Below are 21,071 nucleotides of genomic sequence, written 5' to 3'. Positions count from 1 at the left end.
TTAAGAGACGGTGCCGGAGCTCACGGCCAGGTGGGTGGATGTGTCCGTTGCTTAACCAAGCTGGACAACTAGTGAGCCTCCATTACTTATGCGCTTCCTGAAGCTGAAACAATTGCTATTATCCCACATAATATCGCATGACCTACATTTTTACTTGAAAGCCTCCAGCTAATAACTAGGCTGAATTTCGATTTATAAATAAACGCATTCATATTCTAGTTTTTAAAACAGGGGAAAAAAGTGAGCCCCTCGATAGCTGAAATCCCCACCTCTCCCTGCCCCTCTCTGCTTTCCCCCGTTCCTCTGACTTTCGGGACAGGCAGGGAGGAAGGAGTGGATTTGCTGGGCTCAGATGAAAGAGGGAGGGTTTGGATGTAATGAGACCGCTGGGTGTTTTCCTGGAAAACTGCAGGAACCTCAGTGCTTGGGAGATTCGGGCCATCTGGATAAAGAGGGTCAAGCTCCACGTTGGCAGCGATGAGGAGGGGCAGCTTGGCCTCGCCGGAGGAGCTGGGGAGAGCAGCAGCTCGGCTCACAAAAGCACCTGGCAGAAGGCATGCCCCTTCCTTTCCCTTCCCTGGCTCTCCCGGCACGGTGGGCATCGCCACCGCTTCTCCTGCTCCTCGCCATCCATCTGTTTGCCCAGCCACTCGGCACGGCCGCATCCCAAGGCGCGGGAGGCAGCGTTGGCCTTGGGTCAACGCCTGGGACTTGGCATGTGTGCGCGGGCAGGGGATCGTTAGTCACCAAACGAGTCAAGTGTTAATTAGCAGTCGTGGGGAAGAGAGGACCGTGGCTTGTGGAGACGTGATCTCTCCCGGAGAGGAAAGATGCAGCTGGGCTGCATCCTGCTCCCAGCTCGGGGAGATGGATGCGTGTTGCTGGCGAAGAGCTCGCATCCCACCCGCGCTGGTGGGCGCACGCGGTGGAGCCGACGGCAGCTTCGCCCGTAAGGTCTGCGGTGGTTGTGGCACGCGAACGCGGCGAGGTCTGCCTTTCTCCGCGCGCCTCGGGGCTTTCTCTTGCTGGAGGTGGAAAACGCAGAAAGCTGTCATGGTCATAAGGCTTATACAAAATCCCGCTGTCCTCATTCAGTCATCCGATGTCCAAGCTTTCCCTTGTATTTCGAAATGGCCTCCAGTCTCCTTTTTTCACAGCATGACAGTGTATGTGCAGGTCAGATGGGTTTTTAGGGTTGATTTTTTTTTTTTTTAGTATGTTTTTTTGGCTTTGAATGGTAAAACTGCCAGAGCTCCTTCTCTGGGAGGTGCATCCTTTGCCTGGACCAGACAGTCCCTTCCTACCCAGTACCTATCTGCACCCATCCCTCTCTTGCATTCGGTGCAGCCGTGGGTCGGATCATTGGAGTGTGTTTTTAGAGGCAGATCTCGCCACTCAAGTGGGATTTGATCCAAAGCCGATGGAAACAACAACAAAACCAAGCCTGCCCTTCTGCTTAATACAGAAATCCCCCAACGCACCACGCTGTACAGTATGGCACCGCGTGGGTCATTGTCATTCCGCTCCGAGCCGATGGTGTGCGTATGCCTCGAAGCAAGACAATTGGTAGCCTTTGTAATTTCCTTTATGGGGGGAAAAAAAAAAAAATCTCATCCAACTTAATAAGGACGAGACCAACAGAGTTCTGGGGAAATTAGTGTGAAATCCTATAGAAAAGGGGAGATGGTGAGGCGTCCCCGGTGGGATCCCACGAGCAAGTTTCGCCGCACCGTGGGAGGGTTTTCATTCCCCAGTTGCTTTGGTAGCGCTTGCCCATAAGGTGTTATCCTAAGCGATGCCACTTCAGGTGCTATTTTTATTCAGGAAAATGTCAAATCCTTTCTTGGAACTTGGTGACTTGTTGTCTTGGTAATTTCTTGCAGAAACAAGATCTATAAAAATCCCCTATTTTCTTGGCACTGGGCTTTTCTTGTCTATTTTGGATGTAAATATTTTTTAGAATCAGAAAAAAAATAAATGGGAGCTGCTTTAATAGGACACAAATGGTGTAATTTCTCCCCCAGAATGGCTCTTGCAGGGCTTCTCGAGCAAAGTGGGGAAGTAGCTGTGTGCACTTATATTTATGATACTGGCCCAGTGTCCTTTGAATTGGAGTCCTTGTGTGCTGGGATCATATCTGGCCCTGTTCTTTCTTCATGCACCGTTTCCTAATCCAAAGCTCAGCTCTGTGGGAGCTGGAAATCCAGCGAGGAGCGGAGTTATGTTCATTTTGCATTGAGGGTTGGGGGAGGCAGACACAGACCTACAACCTATGCTTTTTTTTTTTTTTCTTTTTCCTTGAAATTTCCAGCAAAGTTGACATTTTCAACAACAAATCATCACTTTGGGAATAACTCATTTCAAACCCCGAGCCATTGTGAGTCGTTTGCAAATGAAAAAGGAAAAAATCATATCATAGAATCATAGAATGGTTCGAGTTGGAAGGGACCTCAAAGATCATCTAGTTCCAACCCCCCTGCCGTGGACAGGGACACCTTCCACTACACCAGGTTGCTCAAAGCCTCATCCAACCTGGCCTTGAACACTTCCAGGGATGGGGCAGCCACAACTTCTCTGGGCAACCTGGTCCGGTGCTTCACCGCCTTCAGAGTCAAGAATTTCTTCCTTAGATCTAATCGAAATCTCCCCTCTTTCAGTTTAAAGCCATTGCCCCATGTCCTGTCACTTCATGCCCTTGTCCAAAGCCCCTCTCCAGCTTTCTTGTAGCCCCTTTAGGTACTAGAAGGCTGCTAGAAGGTCTCCCTGGAGCCTTCTCTTCTCCAGGCTGAACAACTCCAACTCTCTCAGCCTGTCTCCACAGCAGAGGTGCTTCAGCCCTCGCATCATCTTGGTGGCCCCAGAGACAAGATTTCTGCTCCTGCCTGGTGGGTTCCCGCAGAGGATGGCCAGCTCTGGCCTGTCCTAGCAGGGCTGGAAGCTCCAGGTATTCGTGGTGGCTGCTTTGGTGGTCATGGAGGAGGAAGAGCAGAGCCCTGCTCTTGCCGTGATTGGTGTTGACATCTGTGTCCGTGCATTGGGTCTCCCTGCAAGGTGCTTTGAGAAAGGTGCTGGTTTTGGGGTCCTGCTGCCATCATTCAGACCACAGGGCTCTAATGCATTCCAAGCGTGATGCAAGGGAAAAGCAGGGCAGGAGCTGCACGGCCCTTCTTGGGAGAGAGGGAGATGATGAGCAGTGTCTCTCCAATCACAACAAGATCCCCAGAGTCCAAAAGGAGCAAGGCTTGGGCACGAAAGCCAGAGCTGCCCTAATAAAACATTTACTGAGGTTTAGAGACCTGTTCGCTCCGACACGGTACATACATATTAAATGATCAAAGTTTCCGTGCCTTCGGAGGAGCCGGCTGCTAATCTAATGCAACCCTTGGGTTTTGCTCACCACTGACTCTGCATGAAAGCAAACGGCGGCTCTGTTTTTCTATTTAAACGATTTCTGAGTTAAGCCAGGTGGGTCACAGTTCAGGAAGCGATAGGATCTGGCCTCTTAAAGGCTTTGGCGAGCTGGGGCTTGGGAGGGTGGAGTAGGGGTTGAGGATGGATTGCTCTCCATCCCCCAAGTCCTGTCCACCTCTGACTCTGTTGCAGGCTACCTCAGTGCTGCCATGGTCTCTGCTTCTCTTCATCCTCTTATTCTTGCTCATCCCTTCCCTAAATCGCTCCGTCCCGTGTCCCGTTGCTCGCCCCGCGGAGGGCTGTGCCAGCTTTTCAGATCCCAGCCCGAGTTGCGAAGTGCTGCCAGCGGATTAAAACCAAAGCAAAGGGAAAAAAAAAAAAAAGATAAACCGATCCCCACCCTCTTCGGATTTATAAACTGAGCACACTCGAGCTGGAAGGTGCCGAGGAGGAAAAGGAAAACACAAAGCCCCCCGGGGTGCTGTTTTTCAAAGCAATGCAGCCCTTTATTTGACTGCCTACACTTGTTTTAGCTATGCAGGGAAGTGAGCGGGTAAAAAGCCTGCCGGGGCTGCTCTTGCAGAGGTGCTGGGCTCCCTCAGGCAGCTGCTGGTGCTGAGCAGACTCAGCACCTCTGCAAACCACCAGCTATCCCATCGTCTGCTGCTTTCACAGAGCAAATACTTCACCTTTCCTCGCTGCTCCAGTGGTTTGGGACTGATGGGTTTGGCTTTCCACTTGGTTACAGTGTCTTTTCTGCTTCTCGAGCATCTCCCGTGTCTTTCATGTAATTCCTTAACCAGTTTCCGTTTACTGACGGTCTCTTTCTTTCAAGGTACTTGAATCTGTTTGATCATGAACAGATTTCTCTTTCTGTTCCTCTGATAAAAAATTAAATCTGGGCACTTTTTGAAGGCTTCCTCCCCACTCCCCTTTCTCTTTCTCCTTCTGTGCTCGATGGGGAGCCAGCCCTTTTCTAGGAAAATAAAATAAATAAAAATTAGAGTTCAAAGTGTGACATCTCCTCTTAAAAAGAAGAAGGTGAGGAAAAGAAAAAAAAAAACACCACCATATATTCTTACAGTTGTGACATCAAAATGGAAAACTACAAAGGACGCGTTTTTCAAAGGCATCGTACAGGGACTGAGTTGGGGAACGGGCGACCAAAGTCTGTCCTGGTGCTTTGACAGCGTGTCCCTGAGCCACCACAACCCTCTTGTTTTAGCCAGAGTGTGGGTGCTTCATGTGCCCAACACGTTCTGCGGTCGGCCGTGTGGGGGGCAGAGGATGCTGCGGTCCCCACCTCGCCACAGAGGGATGGGGTGGGTCACTGGAGAAGGGTGATAGCCTTGGGTGAAGAGGGTGAAACGATGTAAGAGGCTGTGTCCTTGTGTCGCCTTGGTGTCTGCATCCGTGTCTGCCAGCAGTGGCATCTCCTTCCTCGCTCGCTGCAGAGGAGCTTTTGGGAAGCGAATGTGATGGGAGACAGAGTAGGAAAAAAACCTGGTGAGTCCATTAGGAAGGGATGCTACCTGGGGCAGGACAGCAGAGCTGCAGGGTGTCAGCCCCAGCCCCTTCTGCGCCTCACTGATGGCTGCTGTCATTCGGGCTGCGGGATGGACAACATGAGCTGCTGCCCATGGCTAGGGCTGCATCGGGGCAGTGCTCAGGCGTGGGGTGACCTCCGGTTTCCCACCCAGCTGTGTGTTCATGATGCTGTGGAGCCACTGGAGCAGCAAGCTGGTCTGTGGGTCTGCTCTCGCAGCTGAAAAGCATCTGGCAAGTCCTGTGGGGTGGCCAGATGTGTTAGCGGCACACTGTTACCCAGGTAACTGCCTTTTCTCCCTTGAATCCTAATTATCTGGTTTCTCGCCATACCCCGTGGGGCCCCACGATTTATTTCATCCCGTCCAAATCCAGCGGTGCCTCGGCAGAGAGCAGGCTCCCCTCTTGCAAGCACAGCCTCTCTGCCCAGGAAAGGCTGTGGGTCAGTACCTGGGCACAGGTGAGGCTGAGACATCATGTCCATGAGGAGGTGGAGATCTCGCCCTCCGTGCTGGGACCCGATGGACAAACTACCATGGGGCTTGGAGCAGCTGTGATGTTCCCCAGGGGTCTCATCCAGCCCAGCGGCTGTGTGTAAAGGGTCGCACGTGCCAGTGGGAGTTCTGCAGCTTCAGGTTGACACCTGCTTGGCATTTCGGCTGGCTTGCTGGAGGCAAAGGCTGTCGGACTCAAGCAGCAGCAGTTATATTGCATTAATTGAAATAAAGGGAGTCCCCAAATGCGTGTGAAACCTCTTGGCTGGCCCAGTACAAAGGGAGCAGTGTCCCGGCGAGGCAGTCGCGTACAAAGGGAGCTCGTCTCCAGGTTTGCCTGTGTTCAAGGTCAGCAGAGCATCTCTGCTGCAGGCAAAATTCCCGTGGGCACAGAGACCAGCCCTGCACTGTCCAAGCCTGGATTTTGTGTCTGTTTTCTAGGGGAACTCATAACAGTCAGGAAAAAAAAGGACCAGCGCTAAGTCCCACAGCTCCCAGCATGCAGAAGCCCTCTCCCAGCCGTAGGCAGGTGACTTGCATGGGCACATGAGGCTTTGGGAGGTTGAATGATGTTTCAGACAATAGTTTTCCCTCTGTCACTTCATCGGCTCCTGCACCTTTCTTGAGTTATCCTCAGTGCAAACTCCTTCCCTAAAGATTTTCTCCAACAAAACTACCTCACCAACCTCATCCCGTCACATCCTTCAGTGCTTGTGGGGCATCCTGGCTGTCTGATGTGGGTACAAATGTCAGAGGACCCCTTGCTGTGACATCTGAGTGCTTTCAGCAGTGGCGTAGACAGCTGCCTGATGCAATCGGTTATTTCTTTTAGGGAGAAGGAGCTGCAATTAATCTCTCCTTGTCTTTATTGCTTTTTGTTGGAAACCTTTTGCTTCCAAGATGCTCATCCAAATACCTGTTGTCTGTCATGTCTCTGGTCCAGCACTCACTGGGTGGCACGAAGCAGGAGTTTCCTCGGTTTGCAGCCGATGGAGCTCGAGCTGCAGGGTGGGCAACGTGCTGAATCGGTCCCATGCTCCGTCTGCCTCTGCGTCACCTTGGATTAATTACAGTACAATGCAATATACATTTATATGGTGTCTGCACAAGTGTCTCAGGGCCCTTTGCAATCTGAGAAATCTAATTAAGGTGCAGCCTCCAACACGAATGCTTATCACCGAAACGCGTGCCGCGAGACAGAGGCGGCCGGCCTCCGCGGCTCAACCAGGAGCTGAATCCGCACTCTCGCGGCGTTATTAATTACTCCAAGCTTGGTGTCCGAGACACCAATCGATACCGTGGGCCTGGCTGGATAGTGAGCCTTCAGTGAGCATGAGGGAGCAGAAGATAACCATCAGCTGGGAACCTGGGGGAGGCTGTTCCTGCCCTGGGAGGAGGAGGAGGAGTCACTTTGCAGAGACGTGAGCAGTAGCAGCACATGTTTACCAGCGACTTTGACGCTGGAAGGTTATTTACTTGATGCACAAGGACACCATTGATGTTGAATTTTGGCCTGGGGAAGGTCCTGCCACGGGGACCAGGCTGGCGGTGGGCGCAGCATCCTTCTGCAGGGTTTGCTGCAAAACTTACTTGGCCTTTTTAGTTGGTCTCACAAGTGGCACCAGCTGTTGGGAACGCCGGGATCGAGGGAGGAAGCGATGCAAGTGCAACCAAAGTGTAAATAACTGGGGGGGGAAAGGGAAAGGAAATGTGAAGTGGCCCTTTAAATAGGAGCCTCCAGAGCCCGGAGCCCAACTAGCGTTCCCTCAAGTATTCAAATGAGATTGCAGCATCAGATTGGTATGCATTAGGCTGGTCTCAATGAAAATTAACATGTAATTGCTTCAAATGAAGTAAGTGAGGAGGTAATCTGTTCTTAAATTGGATTCGCAGGATTTTGTGGTACCATAATGCAGCTGTGAAATGAAATATATTTTAAGGATGATGTCCTCAAGGGGAGAGGGGAGAAAAGGGGGGGTCTGTACTGGGAAGGGTCCTTTCCCTCCATCCCTCTCTTGTTTTCAGTCTCATTATTGCCATTTTATAAATGGAGAAAGGGTATTGGTGCGAGTGGCATGGCTGGTGAAGGGCCTATTACTTTTGGTTCCATCATGTTTTCTTCCTTGACATCCCTTCTGGCCCTCCCCTTCTCCTCTGGTTTTCCACTTTCCTTGCTGTGCCAGCGCCCCTCTGGCACCTTCTCTCAGGGACAAGTCCCCATCCCGTTGTGGTGGCAGGTCATGAGACGGGGCACTTGAACTTTGTTGGTGTGGCAGACAACATTCTGGTTATGTGATGGGGGAAGATCTGGCCATGTGGTGGGTTTTGAGTGTCTGTAGGAAGCTGAGTAGGTTCTTGCTAGGGAGCTGGTTTCTATGAGGAGTTGGATGTCGGAGCAAGAGGTACAGGCTACCTTCTTCTCTTGGCCACTTGTGACCTTGGATGGAGAAGCCTTTTCTTCTGTCAAAGGAGGAAGTCCTCTCCCCATCACCCTGGCACCCAGGGCGGTGCTGCAAGGCTTGGGGATTCACTCCCAAGGGCTTGGGATGCCCTGCTCCCATGCAGCCTTGTGTTACCTGGACCACCCCTCAGTTTTAATTTTAAGGGTTTGCTCGTTGTCCTCATTCTGTCCATCTCTACCCATCTGCCAGTAGAAGCCATATGAGCTTGGCTGTTGCGGTGAAATTGCAATTAAGAGCGTGAGGGAGAACTGGTGTAGGAAGGTGATGTCACCTGTAGTTATTCTCAGGCCACACATACACAGGTAGCGCACACCAGCGTATATTTGCTACAGGTAGACCCAGTTGGTCAGCCAGAGCTGGTACCAGTGCAAGCTCCCCCCATCTCCCCATCACAGCCCTGCGTTACAGTGTCCTGGAGAGCTCTGCCAGTGCCTTGACAACCTGGTACCTCATCTTGTGCTCTTCCCGGGGTTGATTTCCCCGTGTTGTCCCCGTTTGCGGGACTTCTTGCTCCCGCTTGCCCCCTGCTTCTCCTGTCCCGCTGCCCCTTGACTCGCAGCACCCTGCCGCAGCCAGCTCCAGCTCCTTCCTCGGCAGAGTGCGCTCACCCCTTGCCATTCCCGTTTTGTGCCTCGACTGGTAAGGAAAAGCCACTTCAGGGATAATTTCCCACTTGTAGTAAGTTAAGTGCTTCACCTCCTTTCGAATACGTTTTCAGTGCAGCGAAGCTCAGCAGTCGCTCGCCCGCGTGCTTGGTCCAACGCGCTCCTTTGCAGGGCATTGGGGTGGATGGCATCGCTTTATTCCTGCGTCGTTGGCATCAGTCACGCAAAGTAAAACCAGGATTTGTTCAGGGGGAACAGGTTGTGATGGAGCGAGGTGGGGGACGGGGATGGGCGCTGAGTGCTGGAAGTGCAGCCTGGAGGGACTTCCCTGCTGGGCTGGAGGAGGAGAGTGGGAGCTGCCGGAGGTGGGGCTGAGAAGGATGGGGAGTTGGGGTATCTTGAGTAGCTCAACCCGGGGCTTGTAGGTGGCAAAGGAGCATTTTTCTAGAGAAAAGCACCTAGCAAGGAGAGATCTTGCCAGATTTTTGGAGGCAAACAGAGGAGACTTCTTCTCCTCATCTCCTCCGATGAGGAGACCTCACTTTACAGGGTTTAAACTGGTCTGTAATGCTTAGGGGGAAAGGATGAGATCATTACAGAGTTATTTTCTTCTTGAGGCGTTTCTCACCCCTCCTTTTGAAGCCTCTCAAGATGGCATGCAGGCATCTGCCAGAGCCTGGACCTGACCTGGGGTGGTGCCCTCCCTGCAGAAGGGAGGACCCTTTCATAGGCAACCCTGGAAGACCCCCGGGCAAGGGGTGGCTTTCAGCCACCCTGTTGCCCCCTGAGCAGTTACTTGGGCTTTGGGAATGTGAAAAAAGGAGAAAACCAGGAGGAGCAAAACATCCCTCGAGCTCAGCGCAGGATCCTGGCGCTGCCAGAGCTCCTGGGCGGAGTGGCATTTCATTAGTAAACCAGCCGTGTCCCCGCACAGCTGCCTACAGGCAGTTTGGTGCTGGTGTCACCCCCTTTCCCCAGTGCCATTAGTGGTTTTGGACGGCACCCAAGCAGCTGGGCTGGGAGCACGCTCCGGGCGCTGCTCCATGGGGTCAGCTGCGAGGGTGGGAGCCCAGGTTAGGGCCACGTTTCCTCGACGTGTGGTCTCGGGGCAGCTGCCCTCATTGATGTTTTGTAGCACGCTCCGCTCCGAGATGCTGAGATGGAAGATGCTATAGATGCGCAGAGCCCTGTTGTTAGCAGAGACAATAGGAGGATAAATAGAAAGGCTGGATGAGCCGAGCATGGGAGCAGGGGACTTGGAAAGGTGCTAGTGCACTGCTGCATTGCAGAGAGATAAAGAGTTTTCCAGACAAGCCGTCCCTGCCTGCTGCATTGCGACCTGCCTGCTTTGCACCAAGTCCTCGGTGCTGGCACGGGGGTCTCCTGGGACCGGCGGGGTGTTGGGTGCATGCAGAGGTGCTGGCGTGGCTCTTCCGTACCCCACCTCATGCTCGGTCCACAGGACGCAAAGCAGGGAGCTCCAGCTCTTTTTGCAGCCCTTCCTTCCTCCCCGGTCCGGTTTCCTCCTGGTTTCCTTGGCATTTGCCAATGAACTCCTCTAAGGCAGCGTACTGGGAGTTGTTCACAGCTCTGCGAATCCTGGGCGATGAACCAAGGCGGATCTTTTCGAGCCTGGTATATTATTATTAATGTAATTAGTACGAATCATTTGCATGTATAAACTTTCTATTGAGGACACCAGGTACTTTACAAACATGCATTAACTCACTCTCCCTGGCAAGGAGGTGCCAAATATCTTTAAAGCCTTGCAGAGGGCAGAAATGAAGGGCAGGGACTTGCAAGGGTTTGCTGCAGGTTGCAGCAAAAGGTGGTGGAAAAGGCAGGACCTCCCAGTCCAGAGCCCCGACTGCCTTTGCCACAACTGAGATGAAACTCTGGGCAGGGAAGCAGTGAGGAAGCACAAGGGTTTTTATTTTCCACTTCTGAGTGCTGCTTTAGCCCGGTTCAGCGTGGTTTTGCAGAGGCACCGGGGCGGCAGCTGATCTGAGAGCACCTTCTCACCCCGCAGCCTTTGGAGATGCTGCGGCTGCTGCAGACTGGGGGGCTGGAGGGAGGTGCCAGCCCCAGCAGGACCCCCCGTTTCCTGCTGGATCCCCGCTGCTGAGTTAATCATTGGGTCAGCTCCTGCCTGGCAGGCAGCAGGGTCCCTGTGCAGGGAACCAGTTTCTCAGCCCTAGCCATCCTGTGCCGTGAAAAAGTCCTCGAGCTGTGTCTTTGGTGGTGTCCCATCAGAGTGAGCCGGAGGAATGCCCTCCAACTGATCTTGCAGCTGGAGGTGAAGCTGGCTGGGGTGGTCCTGGGGTGCCGACGAGGGTGCACATGGTGAGAACCCCACCACTGCCCACAACCACACGGACCCCAGTGGGGCTGAGCCTTGAGCCCCTGTTAGAGCCGCCTGGGTGAGCAGTTGGGGCTTTCAGCAAGCCAGATCCATACCCATGGACCATTTTAATCCGATAGTCCATCTGCCACTGTGATGCACGTCCCCTGCATGGAGCCTGTGACCGGCATGGGTTTGTCAAGCCCCATCCTCCAAGCTCAGTGGGCTGAGCCGGATGTTCCTGCTGCTGCCCCGCTTGTGGCGTGCGGAGGGGTGAGTGCCCAGGGTTAATGCTGGAGGTGCCCATGCTGTTTGCCACGCGTGTCAATGAGCATGCGTGCCCTCCATGCGTGCTGCTTGTGTCAGATGGGATGCACACAACACCTGGGAAAAAAGCCTTTTTTGTCGGGCTGGTGCGTAGGGCAGCATCACGCGTCGGTGCGTATGTGAGCATACGGTGCTGCAGTGAGCGCGTGTGAGCGTGCGGAGCGTGCACGCAGTCTGTATGTGCGTGGAAAGTGAACAGATGCTGTAAATCCTGCTGAAGAAGGGCTGGACTGGTAGGAATTACTAGTGCATGACTTAACCCAATACAGCGAAGAGTAAGGAGAAGGAAACCAGGCTGGGTTTTGTTTTAATATTTATTGCTAAAAAGCTTCCAAACCACCTTTTCCATGATAACCACACCTCGGGCTGTCTGTGGCGTGTGCATCTTGGTCTACAAGGTCATGGGCAGCACATTTCCAAAGAACATGGGACAATCTGACCCCAGCTTTCCCTCCGCTCAGGAACTGATGGCCAAACTTCTATTGCTGCCAGAGCATAAACATCGTAGGAAAGTCTATGAGAGCGGTGGGACTGTGCCTGAATGGGATTGAGTTGTTCACAGCCCTGCCTTTAATTAATCCTAATAAATAACAATAAAATGTGATAATCACAGAAATAAATCTGAGATGTGAAGCTCCTGCCTCCGGCGGCGGTCTAGTTTAGCTGATCATTTATAGCACGGCTGATGGTGCAGAGGCTGGAAGGTGCTGCCTGGGACATGAAATGCTGGGGACAAAGCAGGGCTGGAGCAGCTTGACTCCTTGCCCAGCAAAAGGAGGGATTTGCACTTAGTTTTAAGCCAAAGCCCAAGCTAGTTCCTCCAAGCTGATTTCCAGCTTGGTCTGGCCCATAGCAGAGACAGAACGCTGCTGGTGTGGAAGGGATTGCTTCCAAATCCAGAGTTGTCTGGGAATTGCTGAGTTAGACTGAGAAGAGAAAGAAAAGACATCTCGAGATGGTGGTCAGTGCTGGGGTGCAAGGCGTGTGAAACTCCATCAGTTGGCCTAGGTTTGGGAAGGGGGTTTCTCTAGGGTGGGCACACAGTGAAGATGAGGTGGTGGTGGAAGGACAGGTGAGCCCAGGAGGGTGTCAAGTACAGGGTGGGGTCAACTTCGTCATGGCCCCAAGTTGGGCCACCAAGTTTGCTGGGGTGAGCCAGGCGTAGCCCCGTCCCTGCCTTCCCGCGATGAAGCTTGTACCCCGATAATTGCGATGAGAGCGGCAATCAGGTTGGTAATTTCGCTGAGCTCTTTTCAGTTCTAATTAGCATTATTCATTTCTTGTGTGTCCTGCTGGGTTGAGACAATCTGTGCTCTCCAGCCCAGTCCTCTGGAACACCAGCGATCTGCGTAAGAGGCAACAAAAAAGTGTTGTGTGCCAATTACTACACTTCAGTAATTAAAAACCTCCTTCCCCCACTGCCGGGCCACCTCCTCTCCCGTCATTTTCTGTGTGCAAACTCGTGAAAGCAAAGAGAGAAGTTCAGGAGGGCACGTCAGCGCTGGCTGGTGGCATCCGTCTCTGCGCCGAAGATGCAGGGAGGTACCGGGGGCTGTGCAAATCGTGGGTGGGATCAGTGGTCAGGGCACTCAGCTGTGCCACCCTATTGCTTATTTATTCCTGACAGTCGATTGTGGAAGCTGCAGTCTGGTCGTGGGCTCTTTGGGAGCAGGTCTGTGTCTGCAGAGCAGCCTGCTCTCCTCTGGCCAGTGCGGTTTCATCCCCACTGAGGGCTTCACTGGCATTTTCATCTTTGTGCCTGTGTCAGAAGCCCGATGGTGATGCTTTTCCTCTGCTGATTTCCATCTGCAGCTGGTGTTTCTGCAGCCAGGTGGGCTGTCGGCTGCACCCATGGGTCCCTTGCATGGGGATGCAGAGGGTGCAGGCACAAGGACTTTGTACGAGCTCAGCCCCTTGTGTGGGGCTGCCGGCTGGTTTGGCGGAGAGCAACCAGTTTGCTTGGAGAGGGTAGATAGCAAAGCCAAGGAGCTTTGGCTGCAGGAGATGCTAACGGATCTGGAAAGGGCAGCACCAGCCTGTGCCTCATCCCCTTTGTGCCCACCACGCAGCATTGCCCGGGGAGTCTGGGACGAGGGCATCAGCAGGCAGGTGGGACAAGCAAGGAGGATGCATGCCTGCACCTCTCACCTTTGGTTGGTGCACATAATTGTCTTAAAACGCCCAAACTGGATTGCTGGTGGTCATTTTGGGGTGCCCTCCATGGCAGCAGGGAGCAGAGGGTCTGGTGCAGCGTCTGGAGCTGCATCTCTCTGCAGACCATCACTGCCCACCCCCAGGGTGATGCAGCAGTGGTGCGTTGGCAGGGTTTCCCCCTCCCGGAGGAGAAACCCTGAGTCTTTGACTGCATTGAGAGGGAAAGAAAGAGCGGAGAGAAGGAGCGGTATCATCTCCTCCTTGTGCTGACAGACAGCAGTTTTTCATCTTCCTGGAGGAGAAAGCCTTGCCTTCCAAGCAGGAACGTAACAAGGATTAAGGATCTTGAGAGAGAAGATTACCTCATCTGTGCTTAATTATTTTTACATCTTCTTTTTGGAGGCAAGCGCTGTTTTCCGGCACCCCAGGGACCTCTCCTCACTCCCTCCCTGGCACGTCGTGGGGCGAGGGGGAGGGTGAGAACCTCCAGCGAGGTGGAGGAAGCATCTCGGGGCTTTGCACCTTGCCAGGAGTGGGGTGGAAAAGCAGGATGCTGCAGGCTCAGTGGTGGCTTTGCTCCCCACCTGTTCTTGGAGCCTGCCTTCCCGGCCAAAGCCAAAGGCTTTCTGCTTGGCTGCCCGTGTGTGGGAGAGGAGGGCTTCCCATCTCTGGGAGAGAGAAGAGCTGCTGGAGGGGAGGGAATAGGGGAGCAGATGGAGGGGCTGGAAGAGCAGCGGGTCGCTGTGTCGAGGACCCCAACCGGCGCTTGCTCGAGGTGGAGCAGGGTTGGCATGGTGGTTGGAAGGAGCTTGGGTAGGAGCATGACCCCCCATCCCCTAAATAGCACATCGTATCCAGAGGTCAAAGGATGTCTTTCCCAGGAGCTGTTCCTGTGCTTTATTTTATAGAGATATAGATAGATACATATATTGGCTCGGGAGCTTTAAGAGGCAGGGAGGAAAATAAAATAACAACTTTAAGCTTGCCCATCCCAGGGACGGAGGAGCGTGTCTGGGTGATAAGAGATTGTGACCGGGTGCTGTGAAGGACGAAAGCACTTATTTCACTGTTGCCTCATGCGTTACCTGAGCCCCGTCGCTTTTGAAAAGCACTTAAATGCCCATATGATAGAGGGAATGCTTGGATTACACACCGTCTGGCTCCATTATTATCCCGGGATCTCCAAGCTGATGCATTACACGCAAAAAAAAAAAACTGGTGTGGAGGAGAAGAGAGGAAATCTATATTTTTAGTTCAGCCTGCTTACAGGTCCTCAGTGATGATCTTCTCAGAAGGGACCAGTCTGAGAAATTCAAGGCACGTCCAGCTCCTCATCGCCCCCAGTCCTTCTCCACGACGTTGGCAGCACGGGTGGACACCCCGCTGTCTGCGCAGACGTGCCACTCGTGTGGGAGCCTATTTCGTGGCATCGCGATGCCAAACATCCACCTGCATTTTATTCAAACCCCGTCGGGCTGAGCTACCGGCAGAGTTGAGGTCCAGGGTACAAAGTACTAAAACCATCCTCTGGGAAGAAATCTCAAGTTTTGCTCAACTTGAGCAACTCGACTTTCAGGTTTTGCTCGAGTTGTAACGCAGCTGAGAGCAGGAGCCGAGTTCTTGGTGTTCAGCCCAGGCTGAATCTATTGCTTTTTTTTATGTAGATAATAAAAATCTGCTCACATTTAATTTATTATTATCGTAATATCATTATGGAACAGCAGTAAAATTGCTTAATTTACGGGATGTTTTTCACACCAGAGAGGGAGGATGGTGCAGTAGCTTGGGTACTTGCCTGGCAAATCAGTGGGGGAGTCTCGGGTGCAGACTGCCCATCTCGCCTTGGGCGAGTCACCTCATGGGGATCCATCATCCCTAACCTCCAAATGTTGTGTGCTGAGGCTCAGGGGGTTGTCTAGGCTCCTCCTGTAATCACTGGGGCCAAAGAGATACCTCCAAAAAGAGGCTAGATGAGACGATACAGCTTGTCCCTGGGTGGGTACCTGTCTCTTCACCAGCACCAGTAGTGGGCACGGGAAGGGAAGTTTGCATTGCGTTGTTTTCTGGGAGCAGGGCTCGGGTTATAGAGGCTGGAAGTGGAAGATTTCTACCTCTAAAACATCACTGGAAGTGCTTAGCTGGGGTAAGGTGCGGTAAGCGGAGGAGATGCAGCGATGCAGATGATGGGAAGGGAAGGAAGAGCTGACAGAAGGGACAAATGGTAGGAAGCTCAAGGTTTCTCTTTAGAGATGTGTCAGAGCTGGCTTTCTCCTGAGATAAATTTTCCTTGCGTCTTTGTGAAGCAGAGCGAGCCGCTTTCCCGACTCCGCTGTGCGTTTCTTTGCCTGGCTGAAGGGATATGAGGGTCTGCAGAGAGAATGAGAAGTGATGGGTTTGGGCAGGAGGTAGCAACCTGCATCCCTCCCCAAAAACACATGGTTTGGACTCAAGATTTGGAGGCTTTGGCTTGGCTCTGAGTTTGCAAAGGAGCAAATGGGATCAGAGGAGTGAAAGTTCTTCGGTGGCTGGGTCTCTGAAACTGCTGCTGGTGGCAAAGCTAAAAATAGTGTCAGGAGGACCAGGAGGGGCTGGGGAAGGGAGGGAAGGGCACTCAAGAGCAGCGTGCTGATGGCTCACCTCTCTGCCTCTCCCCAGGTGCTCCGTGGATAACCGAGTCACTCGAGTGGCCTGGCTGAACCGCAGCAGCATCCTCTATGCCGGCAATGACAAGTGGTGCTTGGACCCTCGGGTGGTGCTCTTGGCCAACACCAAAACCCAGTACAGCATCCAGATCCAAGATGTGGATGTGTACGATGAGGGTCCCTACACCTGCTCCGTGCAGACAGACAATCACCCCAAGACATCACGTGTCCATCTCATCGTGCAAGGTAAGAGGAAGGGAATTCGTAGAGGGGTCGGGCTTGGTGCTTTAATTTCTCTTCCTCCCTTTTGCCCTGGTGTCTTCTCCTCCCGCTGCTCCTATGTCAAGCCTACTGCATGTAAGAGAACTTGGTGCAAATGTAGAGGCTGATCAACAGGCTTGGAGAGTCCCAGGCAGTGCCCGGGGGTTTGCAATCACATTTATCCCACTTTCCTGGAGTAGTCGTGGGGCTCTGATATGGGCAGCTCTGCCTCTCCAAGTAGTTTCTGGCAAACTCACGTTGCTGTTTGTTGTTGTTGTATTTTGATGGGTTTTTTTACCATTCTGGAGGCAACGCTTGAAGTAAAACTTGTGTTGGGGGAAAAGAGAGAGCTGGCAGATTTGTGTACTTCGCGGGGGTGTGTGTATGCCTAGCAACAATATGTGTTTGTGTGTTGAAACTCCGTGTTTCTGGGAGGAGGAGGAGGAGGAGGAAGGCCAGCATGGGGTGACAGAGCACTCGTGGTGGCCAGGCGTGCGCTCGCTGGCACGTGAGCGTGCCTTGCCAAGGCTGCACGGTCTGTGGCGTGCGTGTGTGGCTCTTCAGCACGTGTGCAAGCACACATGGGCTCTCGAGAGGGGACGGGCAAGCGTGGCCACACGTGGCGGTCAAGCAGGGGGACGTTCGTGCATGATAACTCCCGTGTCCGTGCTGCGGGACTTGGTGGGGACGTGTGCTGGGCAAGGGGGAGCCGGCGTGGTGGGACATATGGTGCTCACTGTGCTCTTAGGGAGGCAGCCTCGGGGAAGATGAATGGAAAATTTCTAATCCCTTGCTAGCAACCTTTTTTCCTTCTTCTTCTGCAGTTTGGCCAGGAGCCCCCTTAGCATGACACACCAGCTTGAGTATTGGAATCTCGTCTCGGGCTAATTTTCGAATGCTGATGGGTGTATTGATTTGGAAACACGCTGGGTTAAAAAGGCATTGGTCTTGTACACAGAGTCGGGTTGAGCTAAACCACCGTCGATACGCTGGGCCTGAGCATTATTGACAGCCTAATGAATAGAAGGGGGGGGAAAAACCTAGGGCCTTTATTTCCCCCCCTCCCTCCCTTTCCGTTTTGTCTTTCCTCTTTGAGCAATCAAGCAAACTAAACCGAGCCGGACTTTCTCCATCTCCATTAACCGCGGAGAGAAAGCGGATGCATTGCCAGCCCGGGTCCTTGCTGTTTATCTTGCAATCTGTTATTACCTGCCTGAGTTTCTTAAGCCAAAGTCGATCACCCGCAAGTTCTGAAGTCGCTATCAGGCGCCGGGGCGATGCGGGACAATTTCTTTCTGTTCTCTTCTGATTCCCATTTCCTGGCCTAAATTTCCCATATCACCAGACATCCAGGTCCATCGCTCCTGTGTCTTGCTGTATCATTAGGAAGAGATGTTTGGGTTCTGGAGGAAAAGGTCATATCTTAACTCCTTCCAGCAGTACAGTTAAGTACTGGGGGATTCGGTGACAGGCTCAGCCCTATAACTGCTGAATATCCTCACTGCTGCCGATGGAAATATTTGCTCTCAGGAGCAGCCCCCCTAATTTCAAGAGCTGTTGCTTGGCTCACCCAGCCCTTTCTCGGGTGGAAGGTGGTGAGAGCGGGATGCGCAGCACCGTGCTGGAGCGCGACATGAAAGCGAATGTCGTGTCCAATTAAAAGGAAGCCTGCCTTAATGACCCCGATTAAAATTTGGCTGGGATGCCAGGATTAACTCTCTTGCCTTGGAAAATGAGCCCAATAAATACACAAGCCGTTATAATCCTGTCTAAATGACGTTCAGCTTGTGGGAAGTGGCGCTCACCCCTCCCTCCCAAGAAAGCAGGGTGTCCGAGCACTGGATTTCAGGGATGTGCCACGTTCAGCACGTGGCTGTGGGACCTCTTGCCCCTTCCCACAGCCTGATAGGAAAGGAGAAGCAGTGAGAGGAGATGGCAAAGGGGTCTTCCCTTTGAAACAGGGTTAGTCCAGGTGCAGCCAGAAGCAGGAAGGTGTGTGGGTTGCTCTAAGCAGGTCCTGACTTTCACCTTGCTGCATCAGGAAAAGGCCTGGGGGCACAGCTCTGGAGGCAGGAACTCCCCAGCCTCTCCAGATGCAATTAAAGCATGCCCTGGGGCAGGTTGCACTCTCCGAAGGGACTGGCCGCAGGAGGCAAGGAGCTCTTCCCCTTCCACGCCTTCTTGCAGGCGTGATGGGTGCATATCGGCCAGGATCCAAACACCCTCAGCTCATGCCATGCATCCTTTCTTCTCCCCAAGTTTAGGGGATGTCGCTGGGAAACAGCCGTGGATGGAGGGAACGAGGAGCTGGGGGCATCCCTGGTGTGTACCAAGGGCTGCTGGAGGAAGCAGTGCCATGGAGGGAAAGAGCAAAAAGCAGAAGAGGGATAGGGGTGAGAGAAGGAGCTTCCTTTAGGGCATGAGGGTTGGGGATGGTCCTCCAAGGCAGCAGGAGAGAATCAGCTTAGAAACTCCACGAAACCGAAGATGTCCACGCTGCAGCGAGGGAAGTGCTGCACATTTATTTCTAGGTTGACTCTATTGATGGCTGAGATCCTAAAATAGGTGGGTAGAAGGCACCTCAAGAGCTAATTTAGCCCGTCCCCCTGCAACAAGGCAGAGACATCGCTGGCAAACACGTATGGAAGCTATTCTTGAAAATCTTTAACAAAGCAGGTTCTTCAGTCTCCCTAGACGATCTATTCTACTGCTTCGCTATCTTTATAATTAGAAAATGTATAGCTAATATCTAACTTAAACCTTCTTTGTTGCAAATGAAGTGGAATTTTTCTCAGCCTATCCCCAGCGGACGTGGGGAACAATTGATCGGTGTCCTCTTTGTAACAACCTTTTGCTTTTGGGAAGGTTGTTATCGTGTTTCCCCTTAGCCACCTTCTCTCTGAGACGATCCAAGCCCCATTTCTCCCACCTTTCCTCGTCGGTCAGGCTTTCAGAAACGCTTGTCAGTCTTGAAATCCTGCTACAAAAGGCAAAAGGTGATTGCTGCTGATCCCGAAATAGCAGGTCGACGCATCTCTCCTTCCCGCTGCCTCTGCGCTAATGTGGGACAAATGAGCCCGGGAATGAGACAACAGACCTTTGGTATTGAATGCATCAAAGTTCAGAGCTGCTATTTCGGGGACTGCTTTAAATGGGGTCAGGCTCAGCGTTGGTCATGCCAAGTTGATGTGAGCCAACAACATCGCTGCGAAAGGGACAAGGAGGTTCTTAGCACCTGGATCCCTCCAGGAAAGAAGCTCCAAGGCCTAAAACGAACAGCTCATGGGGCGTCCGTGTCATCTGCAGCATCTGGAAGGTGGTCCCTGCCTGTCCCGCTGGAGCTGCCCTCATTTCTTCTTAGGAGGAGCTGTCGTAAGACTACACCAAGCACGGGGAAGCGGCACTGCCTGTGTTTGCAGGACTCTGCCTTGGACCTTGGGAAGAGGGAGGTGTTTCTGGGTGAAAATCCCAAAGAGACAATATCCAGGGAAGCCCCCCTTGCGATAGGCAAGCTCTGAACTTGGAGAGAGGTGGAAACCCAGAGTGAGAAAGAGGACTTAGACCCTGTGGACCTCTGAGGAGTGATGCTTTCCCTTCCTCTCCTCTCCTCTCCTGTATCCCACTGGTTTCCTTTGCCAGTCCCGCTTTTGGCCCCTGCAGCAGCATCTCAGGCTCAGCCTCTCCCTTCTCCCCGCAGGACCCTGCAGCTATTTAAGCTGTTCTCCGGGTTCCTGGGTTTGAAAGAGAGAGGAGCAGGAGGAGGAGGAGGAGGACGGTGTCTGGAAAGCTCTTATTTGTATTGATAATAAGCCGTCTCCAATGCGCGCCTGCAAAACACTCCCACTGCCTTGTAAGATGCATTAAGGAAAGCTGCCCTTATCTCGGCGTGGGAAATGGACTCGGGAAGGAGGCACAGTGCCTGCCCGAGTTTAATCTCACTTAGGCACAGGAATTTGCATGATAGAAAATGGTGGAATTTTAGTGCTTAGAAAGAAAGAAAGAAAGAAAAAAAAAAAAGCAAGCAACTGGGGGATATTAGACTTTCTCTCTTCTTTATCAGTTTCCCTGGCCCTATCTGACTCTTTCTGTTGTCACTGGAGCAACTAATCACCCCTCCCCTTTTGTTTGGTGTAAATGAGTTTTCCCACTCCTTCCTGGGCCCCGGGTCAATCTGCAAATCCTTGTCTTTGTTTGAGAGTTAATTACCTGCTCGGCAGAGTCAGGGGGCTGCGGGGGGCTGCCCGGGTGGCGGGGGGCAGCCGTGGCGTGCGGGTGGCACCTGGCCCAGCGCCGGGGCCGCCCCGGGAGCGCGGCTGCCAAGGTGTGTGCCGGTGAGATAAAGCTGCCGATGGGGCTGCAGCACCCGAGCCGGCTTTGTTTCGAGAGCCGAACTCTGCCCAATTAATTTTCTTTTGATGCCATAAGCCCTTCTCTTCACTCGCGGGAGAACAAGGATAACTTTTCGCGGCCGCTTTTCCGCCTCGCGCCGGAATGCGTGGGAAACGCCTGCCCTGCCGAGCGCGGGGGCAGCGGATCACGGGGTGGCGTGGGCTGGGAGGAAGGATCCGTCCTCGCTGTCATCATCACCCTCATCCAAAGGCCTCAAGGTGGCTTGTGGGGAAAACAGAGTAGGTGAGGATGCCTTGCTTGTGCCTGGGTGGGTTTTTTTGCTGGAGATGCTCAGAGCCTTCCAGACCACCCTCCACCCAGGGGCTTTGGCAGCGCTGCCGGAGCCACGGGTCCAGCTGGGTGCCATGGGGCTGAGCCTGTCCCCTGCTCTGCCAAAGCCACCGGTGCTAGAGGTGAGGAGGGACGAAGGGATTTGGCCA

The 21,071-nt window shown here is 53.1% G+C and overlaps 1 protein-coding gene across 3 annotated transcripts in view; it reads left to right on the top strand.

Annotated features, from left to right (window-relative positions):
* Window positions 1-21,071, top strand: part of LOC104374214 (protein CEPU-1) — a 342,497-nt gene that overhangs the window by 278,576 nt on the left and 42,850 nt on the right. For all 3 annotated transcript variants that reach the window (XM_086626802.1, XM_086626803.1, XM_086626801.1), the window contains one exon: window positions 15,995-16,227. In XM_086626802.1, the coding sequence (XP_086482928.1) occupies window positions 15,995-16,227 (233 nt within the window). The remainder of the gene's footprint in view (window positions 1-15,994; window positions 16,228-21,071) is intronic.

This window comes from Tauraco erythrolophus, chromosome 26 (assembly GCF_009769465.1).
Source record: "Tauraco erythrolophus isolate bTauEry1 chromosome 26, bTauEry1.pri, whole genome shotgun sequence".
In the NCBI taxonomy this organism is placed as follows: domain Eukaryota; kingdom Metazoa; phylum Chordata; class Aves; order Musophagiformes; family Musophagidae; genus Tauraco; species Tauraco erythrolophus.
The sequence above is the reverse complement of the archived record's forward strand: the minus strand, read 5'-3'. Positions and strand labels throughout refer to the sequence as shown.